Below are 16258 nucleotides of genomic sequence, written 5' to 3'. Positions count from 1 at the left end.
CGCTAATTATTAGAGAAATGCAAATCAAAACTACAATGAGGTATCACCTCACATGGGTCAGAATGGCCATCATGAAAAAGTCTACATAAAAATGCTGGAGAGGGTGTGGAGAAAAAGGAACCCTACTCCACTGTTGGTGGGAATGTAAATTGGTACAGCTACTATGGAGAGCAGCACAGAGGTTCCTTAAAAAACTAAAAATGGAGCTGCCATATGATCCTGCAATCCCACTCCTGGGCATATATCCAGAGAAAACTATAATTCAAAAGGATACATGCACCCCAGTGTTCACTGCAGCACTATTTGCAATAGCCAAGACATGGAAGCAACCTAAATGTCCATCGACAGAGGAATGGATAACAATGTGGTATATATATACAATAGAATATTACTCAGCCATAGAAAAGAATGAAATAAGGCCATTTGCAGCAACATGGATGGACCTAGAGATTATCATACTAAATGAAGACAGATAGAAAGAGACAAATATATGATATCGCTTATATGTGGAATCTTTAAGAAAAAGAAAAAAGATACAAATGAACTTATATACAAAACAGAAATAGTTTTGTAAAGCTACAAGGGAAAAAATCTGAAAAAGAATATGTATACACACACACACACACACACACTTACACATAAACACATACACAAATGTATATGCATAACTGAATCACTTTGCTGTACAACTGAAACTAACACAACACTGTAAATCAACTATACTTGAACTTAAAAAATCTTTTAAAAAAGGGACTTCCCTGGTGGTCCAGTGGTTAAGACTCTGCGCTTCCACCGCAGGGGGCATGGTCAGAGAACTAAGATTGAGCTAAGATCCTGCATGCCGCATGTCACAGAAAACAAAAAACAAAAAACAAAAAACTCTAGCTCCATCCACATTGCTGCAAATGTCAGAATGTCATTCCTTTTTACGGCTGATTAATATTTCATCATGCACACACACACACACACACACACACGTATAAAACATGTCTTCTCTATCCATCTGCTGATAGACGCTCGCATTGCTTCCTACTGATCATTTTTATTTCTTCTTCTTTGAATTCTCTGTTCACTGCACATTTTTTATTGGATTTTTTAAATTACTGATTGTAAGCATTCTTTAGAAATACTAGTATATCAAATGTTTTCTCACAGTCTGTCATGAATTTTTACTTTATATTTTGTCATGTAGAAATTTCATTCCTTTACTGCTGTGCTTTTAATATTTGAATAAGACATCTTTTCTACTCCAAAGTCGTAAAAATAGTTTTCTACATTTTCTAATAATAGTAATTTTTGTTTTTCATATTACTTAATCTGCAATTTATTTTAGTATATACTGTGAAGTAAGGCTCTCTTTGTTTTTACTATTTCCCATATAAAAACACTGTGCCAACACTTATGAAATATGTTTTCCTTATTCCACTGATTTGTAGAGGCATTTCTGTGTGTCATATTCCATTTGTAGAGGAATTTTTTGTGTGTCATATTCCATGGTTATGCTTCTGGACAGTCTTTTCTGTTACCCTCTTCTACTGATCTATTCCATAGTTTTATGTCTTCCTGTTTAGATCATACTGCACTTTTTTTTTTTTTTTTTGCGGTACACGGGCCTCTCACTGTTGTGGTCTCTCCCATTGTGGAGCACAGGTTCCAGACGCGCAGGCTCAGCGGCCATGGCTCACGGGCCCAGCCGCTCCGCGGCATGTGGGATCTTCCCGGACCGGGGCACGAACCCGTGTCCCCTGCATCGGCAGGCGGACTCTCAACCACTGCACCACCAGGGAAGCCCATACTGCACATTTTCTGTTAAGTTTATTTCTAGGTATACGTGATAGATGGATTACATTAATGACCACTCACTACTCCCTATTACCACTCTCTGAATGTGATGTACCAGCTCCTCCCAACAAAATGCGAAGTATAATTTCCCTAATCCTGATTCTGGGCTCAGCCATCTGTTTTGGTTTGGCCACTAAACTGTTAACACAATTGATGAAATCAAGGGTTTAAAAAAGCCCTGCCTAATTTCCACTAGATCTCAGGTTCCCCTAACTGTCCTATGAGGACATGCCTGGGATGCCTGGGCTAGCCTGAGACAGGATGAGATCTACAGCAGAGCTACTCCTGTCATCCCAGCAGAGAATTTCCAACATTTTAATTTAGACAGTCTTTATCTATTTCTGTTATTAAAGTTTTATTACCCTTATAAGTTGAGTCAAGTACTTTCCTCCCTTTCTAATCTCTAGAATAGATTTTATAAATTAAGGATTACCCCATTCCATGAAGGTTTGGTCCAACTTTTCCCTAAAATTAGGTCTAACAGTTTTTCTGACCACTAATTTGATTTAGTATTTTCAGTTTTCTATTTCTTCTTAAGTTGATTTTGGAAATTTTTCATTTCATGTAAGTTTTAAACTTCAGTGGCTTTATAGCATTCATTTTCTTTTGAGTGACAAGTCAGTTTTAAATAAAATTATGGTAATAGGAATGTGAGAGATGTTGCTTTTTGGAGGGAATGAGGGATAAGAATTTTCTTAATGCTGAAATAAAAACTTGACAACCCTGTTACAAGTCCCCAAAATGGAACAACTGATCTACAAAGCATTCCTTTACCTGCACATTTAATACTTCAAATATATATTTTAGGGCATTTATACAATGAATTACTTAATAGTATCTGTATGCTTCTTATATTACTGCTAATAGGTCTTATTTAGGCTGACTCAATTCTCTATTCTAAACACATGTAACTACTTAGTATACTGTACTTTTGTACAACTCGTTAAATTTGACTTACCCACTAATAATAACATTGATTTTTTTACACTAATTTTTCTTCTTTCTTTTCTCTCATTTATTTACACACAAAATATTTAGTGTTACTGAATCCTATAAATTTAGGAGTTAAATTCTTATCAGTTCTTCAACTAACAAATAATTTGCCTCAAGTGATAATTCTACTGAGGATACATTAAAATAACTCTCCTAGGTGGCAGGCCCTAAGGAATATCTGGTAGCAGCACGGCGCCCATGGTAGATGTGGGAGACACTGACGAATAGGGCAAAAAAAGGAAGGAGGTTTCAATAATTATGAAAAAGGTGTAATGAACTTAAAAAAAAAATCACTATATTTAATTTCAAATGACATGTATTTCATTTCTTTTGAGTAAACAACAAGGAATGGAATTACCAAGTTCATTATATGTCTACTGATGTGTTGAATAACACTGATTTATTTTCAAATATCAAACTTGAATGCCCAGAATGAGTCCCACTTGGTTGTGGTGAATAATTCTTATCATATACTTAAAAAAAAAAAAAAATCCGCATCTAGAGGAAAGGTGGGAGGACATTCTACACTGTCCTCATTAGAGCCTGACTTCATTTTCATACTCAGCTTTACATATCATTTCATTGGTTTTTATTAAAGTCTATAATGTATCTTGAAATAGTCTACGTAAATGACATTATTCCAAGAACTATAATATTTTTAGTACATGATAAAGTCTATCTAAGGAGAAAAAGACCAAAGACTACAGTATGTTCTACTGACCTAAAATTTTATATGGAGAAAGATAATTTTAAGAGTTCTAGGACTTCCCTGGTAGCACAGTGGTTAAGAATCTGCCTGCCAATGCAGGGGACACGGGTTCGAGCCCTGGTCTGGGAAGATCCCACATGCCGCGCAGCAACTAAGCCTGTGCACCACAACTACTGAGCCTGAGCTCTAGAGCCTGAGAGCCACAATTACTGAGCCCGTGTGCCACAACTACTGAAGCCTGCGCGCCTGGAGCCCGTGTTCTGCAACAAGAGAAGCCACCGCAGGTGAGAAGCCTGGGCACCGCAACGAAGAGTAGCCCCCGCTCGCCACAACCAGAGAAAAGCCCACGCGCAGCAACGAAGACCCAACACAGCCAAAAATAAATAAATAAATAAATTTATTTTAAAAAAAAAAAGAGTTCTATGTTAGACTTCTGCAATTTAAATTTTTAATGGACAGTAATGGTTATAACATCTTCCACAAATACATATACTTCATATTTTTCAAATTTTAAAGTACTTTATTTCATAGCATGTGGTTTATAAAAATTAACCAACCAGTATCTATGAAATAGTAACTCTAATTTCAGATACATCGTAGTAATTTTTTCCTAAGCAAGTAGTTTTGAAGTACTCACTGGTTTCCTGCTTTTACAAATTGCTAGCAATGTATTCACTGTGATTTCAATTCTTACCATATATATGTTCAGGTTCCAAATCTGTATCTCCAGTTCCCCCCTCTCTCCTTAACTCCAAATAAGAATTTTCAAATGCCCTTTAGGTACTGGTTAGGTACCTTAAATAAAACATGTCTCGAACTGAAATTATTTATTCTCTATATTATTCAGCAAATATGTACCCATGCTATGGACTGTAGATACTGAGACATAGTTCCTTTTCTTGAAAGCTAAAATGTAGCAAGAAAAACAAATATTTTCATTCTATTGGCTTCCTTCCTTCCTCAGTAGTGTTCCTTCTCAGTATCTTTTGTACCTTTCTCTCCTTCCTCCAGATCTCTTAATGTTGGGTTGCCACCAGGGCTCACTCTTTAGTCCTCTTTCATATTCATGGCCTTGTTGACTGTATCTAATCTCAGGCTCTATATACCATCTACATGCTGGCAATTCTCAAATATGTATAGCTAGCACATTTCCCTTTCGACTGAACTCCAAACCCCTATGAACATCTGTATATCTTATTTTAAATGTAACATGTCCAAAAATGAGCCCCTGATTTTTTTCCACTAAAAATTACGAGTCCCAGAGATGTCCCCATCTCAGCTGGCAGCACTCTATCCTTCCACATGCACAGACCAATACCACTGAGATCATTCTTGACTCTTATCTCACATCCCACATCCAAACCATCATGAAATCTTGTTGACTCAACCTTCAAATGTATCTAGAGTCTGTCTACATCTCACTACTTCCACCACTATCACTAGAGGCGACTGAAATAGCACCTAAACTGGTTACTTTTCACCCTTGTACCATACTGTTTCTACACATAACCAGAGTAAACCTTTAAAATGCAAGTCATTTCATGCTCTGAATGACCTGACTGAAACTCTTCCAAATGATTCCATTTCACTGAGAATAAATGTCAAAGTACGTACAAATGCCTACCAGGATCTACATTATCTGCTGCTCCATATCCCTACCTTTCTGACCTCTACTCCTATCACTCTCCCATCTTGCTCACTATATTTTAGCTACCATAGCCTTCTGTTTCTCATACATGCTATGGATACTCACACCTTATAAACTTTACACTGGCTGTTTCTTCTTTCTGGTACATTCTTACCTTAGAAATCTACATGGCTAACTTCCTCACTTCCTCAAGTCCTTGCTCAAGCCACTTTCTCAATGAGGCCTACCCTCAATGCTTGTAGGCTTGTCTCCAAAGAGAACTCTTTTTATCCTTGTACATGAAGTATGCAGAACCTGAATTTTATCATGAGTTACTTCTTAATTCTCTGACAATTTCAGCTACCTGTTCCTTTTTCATTCTCCCTTAACTTCAGTAGTGTTCCTTCTTTGTCATATACTCTTTTTATAAGAATTTGACTCTTGCTAAAACTCAGTAAAATGAAGATACTATAAAACATGGCTATCCTTCTCATATTAATCTATTTTGGTTACAGAAGAATTCTCCCTATACTGCTGAGAAAGAGAAAATACCTCCTGAAATCTAGGAACTGGTCTTGTACTATCAGCTAGTCCTTGTCTTACTATGAACAAGCTGCATTCAAAGGGAGGCCTTGGCATTTTCCTGTTGAACTAAGCAATTTCACTGAATACCAATATTAGACAAGGCCATTCTTTAACCATGACAGATCAAGACAAAAGCAAATTTGTAATCATGTCTTGACAAAGATAAAGTATGAACCTTGTCCAAGCCACCCCTTATCCTAATGAGTGACAGCTGCTTTTTTACTGATTATAGTTTTAGCCTTGCTCTAATCTGCCCTCCCTATAGATGAGATTTATTAATATTCTCAATCACAGAATTACTCCTACTTCTTGATGGCATTCCATCCATAGCAAACCCTCATATTCTTAAACCTTCTTCCAATCACCAAGTACAAGCCCAAATCCTATAAGTCTTTTAGCACCCCCTGAGACTCCCCTTCCACCCCCATGGCTCAATCACATGTAATCCTGGTGATCTCTGTTTGGAGGGCATCAACACTCCTCCAATGCCCTAAATGTACAATATAAGTTAATAGTGGCTCCTTACTTAGTGGTTTATGTATTTTAAAGGCTAAGGTAATTAAATAGTACAGAATGTAACACTGAGTTCCAGTCAAAACAGGCTAAAGGAGGAACTGCAAACTGAGATGATTATATTGGCTAGGGGATAACAGGTGTATGGTTTGGATCAGTTATAACACAGTGAATGGTAAGGCCTATGGCAAGGCACAGTGACTGCACACCCCACTTATAGTCTTCATTAACAACACACTTAGCAGTGACCAGTGATCACCAGCCTACATTTTTTAAGTTCCATGTCAGTTTAACACACGGTTTTTCTTCTTTCATTATCTTAAATAAGCTGATTTATTAAAACAGCTGAACTTAAACATTAACTATTAAGCAAATTAGCAATTTTAGAAATTTTAAAACACAGAGAAAAATAGTGACTTCCCCAGCAATCTATAATTTCCCTTGTAATCAATATAACTTCTTTGAACTTAAAGTGAAGAGGCTTTTCCAACATTTTGTCCCCAATCACCAGATTTTCTCAGGTTCAAGGAACTGCTTTCTGTACTGACCCACAAACTTTCAACCCATTTTTTCTGGACTTTTGGACTCGATTTTTAAAAAAGGCCTAATTAACCTCTCTAGCATTCCCATATCAGACAGAAAGATCTGAGCTACTCTTTCTGGTTTCTTTGCCTTACAATTCCTAACTTTTAATCAGTGTGCTTATATAGAGAATTAACAACTAGATAGCCTTCATTTCTTTTTTCTCTCCTCTCCATCAGCTTTCTCTATCAACCCCTTTGGCAAATTGTTTTAATCATCATCCCCTACTGGTCTTCTCAAGAAGACAGGCCATTTGAACACCACGGATGATAATTTCTCTAACACCAGTTGCTATCTGCAATGGCTTGGAATAGCAGCTTGGTGAGCTTTTCATTTCTTTAAAAAGCTAACAACAAATCAAAACTTTAGACATGAAAGGAAAGAGCAAATTAAGACTCATAAATTAACACTCTAGTTTTATCATAGAATATAAATGATAAAAAAAGAATTCCATACAAAATGAAGACAAATATTAATACCTCAAATTTATATACATCCTATACATAGACTAGTCCACAATTTGGTCACCAGTCTCATGAGGCAAGACAGGAAGTGGTAATATTGATAATATTATGTATAGTCTAACCGAGAATGAGATTAATTCCCCAATATAACAACAGGGCAAATAAACAGAGAAGCATCGATTAGAGTACAATTCTTCTTTTTCCTAAATAAATGTTTTAATCACTAAACCATGTTACTTGCCAGTTGAAAAACACTGGAAGAAATATGTGAAAGATCAGAAACTAAGAAAATGTGAAAGTAAAAATCCTAGAACAAGTGCTTTTAAATAAATACAGCTTGCTGAAACACTAATAAAGTATGCCACAATGTTTCCTGCCTCCTTCCAAGCAGGGCATGTAGATAATAAATATGAAAACAGCATCTGGTATATTAAGATAAACTAGAATATTATTAGATTGAACTGATAAAAACACCTAAAAGGAAAAAATAGTAGAGCTTGGATACAAGATTAAAGCATCTTATGCAAGATTTAACATGATGAGATGTAGTAACAGAGAAAAAATTTAGGGACAGTTCAATTTTCTCATTCAGAATATAAGATGAAACTCCCATCCTTCTCTAATACAGTGGTCATCTTAATACTAAATGTAATTTTAATACTTCCAAAATCTGATAAACACTACTTTCAGTTAGTGTGCTATCCTTTCTTTTAAGCAAGTTGTTAATCAACTAGCAAAACTCAAATTTCTCATAACCAACCACATCAACTATACTATGCATGCTATTTTCTTGTTTTCAGCAACGTAGCTGGAGTTCCCTGGTTGCCTAGAGGTTAGAATTCTAGGCTTTCACTGCTGTGGCCCAGGTTGAATCTCTGGTCGGGGAACTGAGACCCCACAAGCCACAAGGCACAGCCAATAAATAAATAAATAACATAGACTTGTATAAACATACACTTTAGGGTTACATATTACAAGTTAATTAAAATAATCTCAACTCTCTAAAAGTAAAGTGGGTTAATTACATCAGTTGTAATGATGACTATCAGATTAAGAATTAGGAATACAAGAATTTTTATCAGTCAAGGTAATGGTTCTGACATTATCATAGTTTCTTGTCTCTCCTCACTAGCTTTTTCCACCATCAATGAAATGCGGTTGCATTTAGACATCAGTTTAAGACTAAAAAGAGAAAAAAAAAAACAAGGAAACAAGTAAAAGGCAAGGGACTGATTCTGCCGTTTAAAAAACAGATGAGATCACACAGAAAGAGAAGAACAGATAAATCAACTTAATTTTCAATGAAAATAACTTGTAAGGTTTTGTTGGCAACAATTATTAAAGCCATTCTCTTTCAGGGCAGAATATTTAAGTGCTTATCCTAAATCTTTTGGTCACATAGAAATTATCTCCAACTCCTCAAAAACACAAGCTGACACAGTTGTACAAAGCAGGTTTTCAATATAAGCAAGAAGGAACTGCTGAAACTAGAATGAAAAAAAGAAACACTACAGTTCAATAGGTTGTCTTAACTCCAACACATTATTCTTCAAGAAGTTGCATGGAAGTCTAAGATATTAATTTAATGATGCTGCAGGGCCATAACTGCACCATTCTCAATTTAGAGTAATAAGTCTGGAATGAGTGCATTTTCAGGAGGATATATGTAAGCGTGTTCATTATTGAGCCAAGTAATAGTTTTATATCATGAAGACTAGTTACGTGGGTTACTAGCCTTTCCCAGGTGCATAGAGTTTTATCAATAACACCCAGATTATTTCAGGTCTCTTTCCTTACACCTTAACATCTCTCATTCTAAAAGACCAAAAAGTAGAAAAGATACCCCTTTGGAGTGGAAGGTTACACTTGATGACTTCTAATGTCACAACAGTTCCGAAGTTCTATAACGCTACTTAACTGTCAGCATATGCAGAGCACAATGTAATGGATCAAGTTCATTTACTTTGGAATTTATCAAGCAATACTTGCCAATCTATTAAGCACAAGGAATGGAAACAAATTTCAAACTGCCCTTAAAGAGAAGTTTCAAGCTGAGGAAATTTATTTAACCTAAAATAAAATCATGAGAAGAAAACTCACACAAATTAAAAACCAAATGACCCGAACTCCACAAAAATGACAATGTCACAAAAACATGGGCAAAGTATTCTTGGTTTTGAAAGATCAAAGAGATACAACTGAATGCTATATGTGATCTTTAACTTGAAGGTGGGGGTAGGGTGAGCAAATAGCTAAAAAGGGCATTATTAGGTGAGCAAATAGCTAAAAAGGGAAAATGTGATGTCAAATTTCTTGAGCGTGATAATGATATTGTGGTTATGTATAAGGATTTCCTTGCTCTTGGGAAATGCTTATTCCAATATTATTCCAATATATTGGAATATATGCTCATTCTAAAATTTTCAAGTGTCTACTTCTCTCTCTCTCCAAGGTAAGCACTTAACATTTTGGAATATATCTTCCATACTTTCTTCAACGTTTATCAAACTAAACAAACAAAACCAAGACTGTGTGCCCAGGAGAACAGTGACCATGTCCTTTTACTTTTCATCGTTAATTGTAATCCAACTCCTAATAAAATATTTGGCACAGAGTGGTCTCTCAATAAATATTTGTTGATGTTCAATTCGTTTATGTTGCACAACTTTTTTTTTTAACCTTTACCACTACACTGTATTTTATGTCAGTATTGATGGAGCTACATTACACTCCACTCTTATGGATGCATCAAATTATGTAATCAACAACAGACATTAGAGTTAGTTGTTACTAGTTTCTCACCATCACAAACAGGGCTGTAAATATATATAAAAAAATAGATATAAGGATATATAAATATGCACATGCATTTACCCACAGCATTTTAATTAAACAGTCATTTAAAATTGTTTATACTTACTCTCTGCCTTTAAATTCTCATAGATCATTTATATATATATGAAAGTTAATTATGGTAGTACATTACAATCTGACTTTTTAATTCTTTTTATTTGCTAAAACACAATAGAAATTTTAATAATATAACATGTTCCCAAGTACAAAAAGTTAGGGGGAAAAAAAATCTTACCATTCTTGCTGACATCCAGTTCCCTGAGATTAATGAGATTTGCAATAGATGCTGGTAATGTTGTTAAATCATTATCTGGTAAACTCAGTTTATGTAGAGATTGACAGTTAAAAAGTTGCTGTTGAAACAAGGTAGAGAAGTATTTTGATTATTCCTTAAGTTTCCTTAAATATTTCATTTATTAACCTTTACACAAACAAATATTATTAATATCATTAAAACTGAATGAGTTATACCTACACAAATACCAGGGAAGATCTCTTATTATTTTATGCTATTATGGATCTGAACACAATTGGACTACTCAGAATGATTTATATCCTCACACTTCTGCCCTGGGTGAAATGCACTTAGTGAAAATAAGCATATGGTGTATTTTCTGCTAAGGTCATAAAAAATAAGTGGCTGTTAAATATGGTAAACTTTGGATCTTGTATTCCAAGCATCCTTATTCCAAAATGAAAGTTTATATAAATTAAATTCAAATATGTACAACTGATTTTAAATGACTTAAAATATAGAATTCTGATTTGGGAGCACAAAATAAATAAGGGAGTAAATATACTGTTATGCTAAAATCACAATAATGAAATGTGATCAAAATATATTTAACCAAAAGCAGTAAGTAAATGGGCTACTTCTAAGCCCCATACCAAAAAACTGTACAGAGCATAGAGGATTTTTAGGGCACTGAAAATACTCTGTTTGACAGCATAATGATGAATACATGTCGTTATATATTTGTCCAAACCCACAGAATGCACAACACCAAGAGCAAATCATAATGTAAACTATGAACTTTGGGTGATTATGATTTTTCAACATAGGTTCATCGGTTTTCACTACTCTGGTGGTTTAACCACTCTGGTGGGGGATGCTGATAAGGGTGGAGGCCATCCATGTGTGGGGACAGGCTATGTATTTGGGAAATCTCTGTACCTTCCTCTTAATTTTGCTGTGAATTTAGAATTATTCCAAAAAAGAAGAGTCTTTAGAAAAAAACAGAACTATGCACAGGATGGCACTGAATAAGTCCTATTTAAGAAGAGCATTCTTCCAAAAATGGAAAATTGCTAGGCATGATAAGTGATTCAGTTATTTTCACTATCATAGCAAGCCTCTCTTTTCAACACAGTCCCCAGACTGAGACCTTGCTGGTGGTGATTAGAAAAAGGGACTAATTTTAGTCTTCCATTTACTCTAGGAGAACTAGCTAAGGAAGATAAATTACTTGCTGAAAAACAATATACAAGGGAACAGTCAATTACAAAGCACCCTATTACAACTTAGGGGAGAAATTCATGAACATGCAACCCACAACCTTTAATATTTTATCCACATCTATACACAGATTTTTTTTATAAGACAATCTTGGATAGCACTACTTTCAAAATGATTTTACTACTGGCCACCCAAAGAAAACCTTTTTCAAAACACTGCTGCCGGGCTTCCCTGGTGGCGCAGTGGTTGAGAGTCTGCCTGCCGATGCAGGGGACACGGGTTCGTGCCCCGGTCCGGGAAGATCCCACATGCCGTGGAGCAGCTGGGCCCGTGAGCCATGGCCGCTAAGCCTGCGCGTCCGGAGCCTGTGCTCCGCAACGGGAGAGGCCACAACAGTGAGAGGCCTGCATACCGCAAAAAAAAAAAAAACCCCAAAAAACAAAAAAAACCTGCTGCCATCCGGTATGTATATATACACACACACAAATCTAAAACAAATGCTTTAAGTTACAATAGATACATGCAACCCTCTTTATTTTCTACTCTATGACAGTTAAGGTTGCCAGATAAAATACAAGATGCCTGATTAAACTTGGATTTCAGATAAACAATAATTTTTTAGTGAAAGTATGTCCTATATACTGCATGAGATACACTTATACTAAGAAATTATTCACTGTTTATCTGAAAAGTGTAATTTAATTGGGTATCCTGTATTTTTTATTTTCTAAATCTTCCAGTCCAAATAATAGTTCATTATTTGGAAATGCCCCATATATTAAATTGATTTTTATGAGCCACTAATGAGTCTTCACCCACAGCTTGAAAACCACTGCTGTGTGGGTGGTAAAGCTCTCTGACAAAACTATGGTAGCTTTCCGCGCAACAATAAGAAACTGAGGGGCTTCCCTGGTGGCGCAGTGGTTGAGGGTCCGCCTGCCAACGCAGGGGACGCGGTTTCGTGCCCTGGTCCGGGAAGATCCCACATGCTGCGGACCGGCTGGGCCCGTGAGCCATGGCCACTGGGCCTGCGCTCCGCAACGGGAGAGGCCACAACAGTGAGAGGCCCGCGTACCGCAAAAAAAAAAAAAAGAAACTGAGTAGAGGATGAAGACAGGTTAGAATTTAAGGAAAAAAAAGTAGCCGCCACTAAAAAATTTTAGCAAAGAAGTTGTTAATGTGAGATGATGTTTCATGGCAACAAACCTATTTTCTCCTGCTAGTTGCTCCTACATTTCAGAAATGTTAAGTCCTCCAAAACTTTTCCAAAAATGGGGAAAACAGAATACTACCTCTACAAAGCTGTTAAAAAGCAAAATTCTGATGTGATAACCGAAAAGACAATTTATCCTCAATAACTATAATGTAGATCAATGTCTCAGGAAAACCAGAAAAACATTAATTTCAATTCTTTGTCTAGTTAAATCTATTGGCTGCAGAAATTGTGCAGTCTTATTGTCTACCTTAGTGCCTAAGGTACTGGAATTAAATACAAAATTTTAAATTATCTGCACAATTATTTAAGCAATTAACTTGAAGAGATAAAGGTTAAAAATTCTATCTAAAAAAATTTGAGTCATGTTGCACACGCTAAGGTGAAATTAAACCAAAAAAACGGGAAACAATGCACATATATATATATATACACATACAGCATTATGGCAACATTGGGAATATCATATTTCTAGGCATAAAAATAAGCAAAGGCAATTCTTTTTTTTTTTTTTTTTGGTACGTGGGCCTCTCACTGTTGTGGCCTCTCCCGTTGCGGAACACAGGCTCCGGACACGCAGGCTCAGCGGCCATGGCTCATGGGCCCAGCTGCTCTGCGGCATGTGGGATCTTCCCGGACTGGGGCACGAACCTGTGTCCCCTGCATCGGCAGGCGGGATCTCAACCACTGCGCCACCAGGGAAGCCCCAATGGCAATTCTTGAAAGACTGGATTAACATACCTTTGGAAGCTCTTCAATCTGATTAGCATCTAAGTAGAGCTCCTCCAGAGTTTTTTCAAAAGTAAAAATCTCTTTGGGAACCTGTTCCAAACTGCAATGAGAATAATCAAGAGTAGTGACGGTCTCCTCTTCTCCTCGTAGACAACGACATGGTACCAACCGCACAAACAAACTTCGTTTTGTAGTCATTTTTAGACACTGCAATATACAAACAAAATTAAATTTAGTGAAAACATGTATTATAACAATTTTTCAAAACAAATTATTCCAATTCAATTCTCACAGTTTACATATCACATATTACATATCACATATTACATATCACAGGTATCACAGATATCTCCTCCCCAACACATTAAATAGAATGCATTTAACATTGCTTTATTATCAAATTTTATATCTAGTGAAGTTCAAATTAAACTCAAGCACTTCTGTACTTCACAAAATGATCCATTAAGTAACCAATTATATGCTTCTATAAGCATATAGGCCCACCTCCCAGAGTAATGAAAGTAAAAACAAAAATAAACAAATGGGACCTAATGAAACTTAAAAGCTTTTGCAGAACAAAGGAAACCATATCGAAAAGACAACCCTCAGAATGGGAGAAAATATTTGCAAACGAAGCAAAAGACAAAGGATTAATCTCCAAAATATACAAAACAGCTCATGGAGCTCAATATCAAAAAAACAAACTAATCAAAAAATGGGCAGAAGACCTAAATAAACATCTCTCCAAGGAGGACATACAGATGGCCTAGGGGCACGTGAAGGATGCTCAACATCACTAATTATTAGAGAAATGCAAATCAAAACTACAATGAGGTGGGACTTCCCTGGTGGCACAGTGGTTAAGAATATGCCTGCCAATGCAGGGGACACAGGTTCGAGCCCTGGTGCGGGAAGATCCCACATGCCGTGGAGCAACTAAGCCCGTGCACCATAACTACTGAGCCTGCGCTCTACAGCCTGCGAGCCACAACTACTGAAGCCCGCATGCCACAACTACTGAAGCCCACGGGCCTAGAGTCTGTACTCCGCAACAAGAGAAGCCACCACAATGAGAAGCCTGGGCACCACAACAAAGAGTAGCCCCCGCTTGCCACAACTAGAAAAAGCCTGTGTGTAGCAACAAAGACCCAATGTAGCCAAAAATTAATTAATTAATTAAAAAAAAAAAAAAACTACAATGAGGTTATCACCTCACACTGGTCAGAATGGCCATCATCAGAAAATCTATAAACAACAAATGCTGGAGAGGGTGTGGAGAAAAGGGAACCCCACTGTGGAGAACACTATAGAGGTTCCTTAAAAAACTAAAAATAGAACTACCATATGACCCAGCAATGCCACTACTAGGCATATACCCTGAGAAAACCATAATTCAAAAGGACACATGTACCCCAATGTTCACTGCAGCACCATTTACAATAGCCAGGACATGGAAACAACCTAAATGTCCAATGACAGATGAACGGATAAAGAAGATGTGGTACATGTATACAATGTAATATTACTCAGCCATAAAAAAGAATGAAATTAGGTCATTTGTAGAGATGTGGATGGACCTAGAGTCTGTCTTACAGAGTGCAGTAAGCCAGAAAGAGAAAAACAAATATCGTACATTAACACATATATGTGGAATCTAGAAAATGGTACAGATGAACCTATTAACAGGGCAGGAATGAGACAAAGACGTAGAGAATGGACATGTGGACATGGGGGTGGGAAAGGGAGGGTGGGATGAATTGGGAGATTAGGATTGACATATATACACTACCATGCGTAAAACAGACAGCTAGTGGGAACACGCTATAAAGCACAGGAAGCTCAGCTCAGTGTTCTGTGATGTCCTTAGATAGGTGGGATGGGGGGTGGTGGGAGGGAGGTCCAGGACAGAGGGGATATACATATACATATAGCTAATTCACTTCGTTGTACAGCAGAAAATAACACAACACTGTAAAGCAATTATAAGCTAATTTAAAAACAGTTTTTTTAAAAAGAAACATGCTTTTATTAGTCTGCTCATCCTCAACAAGAAAAACCCTAATACAACAAAGATATTTCTTTAATTTCTGACTAAGAGCTGTTTCTCAATTAAGAACTTGACTCTATGTAGTTCTGAGTAGAAAGTGGGAGTGCAAAGATATTTTCAGGTCTTCTAACCAGCCATTAACTTTCCTGTAACTCTCCCACATCAAAATTCCAATCTAAGCCAAGTATATTTTGTTTCAATTAATATTGTTCTTTTAATTTTTCTAAAGTTTATAGGTCTTATATGTGTATAAGTTTACACAATAGAGAAGAAATTTGCTCCAGTAAAGTGCAGACTTCATTATTTCGATCTAATTGGGGGGAAAGGCTCAATTCTGAATTAGTGAAAATTCTCAAGGCTAATTTTATTAAGAACACAACGTTCATACAGAGATTAATTCCAACTAGGAGGCTAACATTATACTACCAAAGAAACGCCTACATCAATAAATGATTGCTAATTAATGTTATCAATTCTTTGTAAAAGAATAATAAATTCTTGCCCTAAGCAGAAGACTCTATGAGAGTATTAGATTACTTCTACCCAGAGCCAAGGCTAGGTTGAAGCCAGTGCAGCAAATGCCTCAGGCACGCGCACACACACACACACACACACACAAACTCAGTAATCAAATTCAATATT

The 16258-nt window shown here is 36.5% G+C and overlaps 1 protein-coding gene across 15 annotated transcripts in view; it reads right to left on the bottom strand.

Annotated features, from left to right (window-relative positions):
- ERBIN (erbb2 interacting protein) overlaps positions 1–16258 on the bottom strand; it is a 107785-nt gene that overhangs the window by 53596 nt on the left and 37931 nt on the right. For 13 of the 15 annotated variants that reach the window (XM_030844503.3, XM_060295826.2, XM_030844477.3 and 10 more), the window contains exons 3-4: positions 13579–13776; positions 10404–10521 (exon numbers count right to left, since the gene is read on the bottom strand). In XM_030844503.3, coding sequence (XP_030700363.1) covers positions 10404–10521; positions 13579–13767 — 307 coding nt within the window. In that variant the 5' untranslated portion in view covers positions 13768–13776. Of the gene's footprint in view, positions 1–10403; positions 10522–13578; positions 13777–16258 lie in introns of those variants that run through there. The other 2 variants (XM_060295827.1, XM_060295829.2) reach the window with 2 other exon arrangements.

This window comes from Globicephala melas, chromosome 3, assembly GCF_963455315.2.
Source record: "Globicephala melas chromosome 3, mGloMel1.2, whole genome shotgun sequence".
NCBI lineage: Eukaryota > Metazoa > Chordata > Mammalia > Artiodactyla > Delphinidae > Globicephala > Globicephala melas.
Note: the sequence above shows the minus strand (reverse complement) of the source record. Positions and strands in the feature narration are given on the sequence as shown.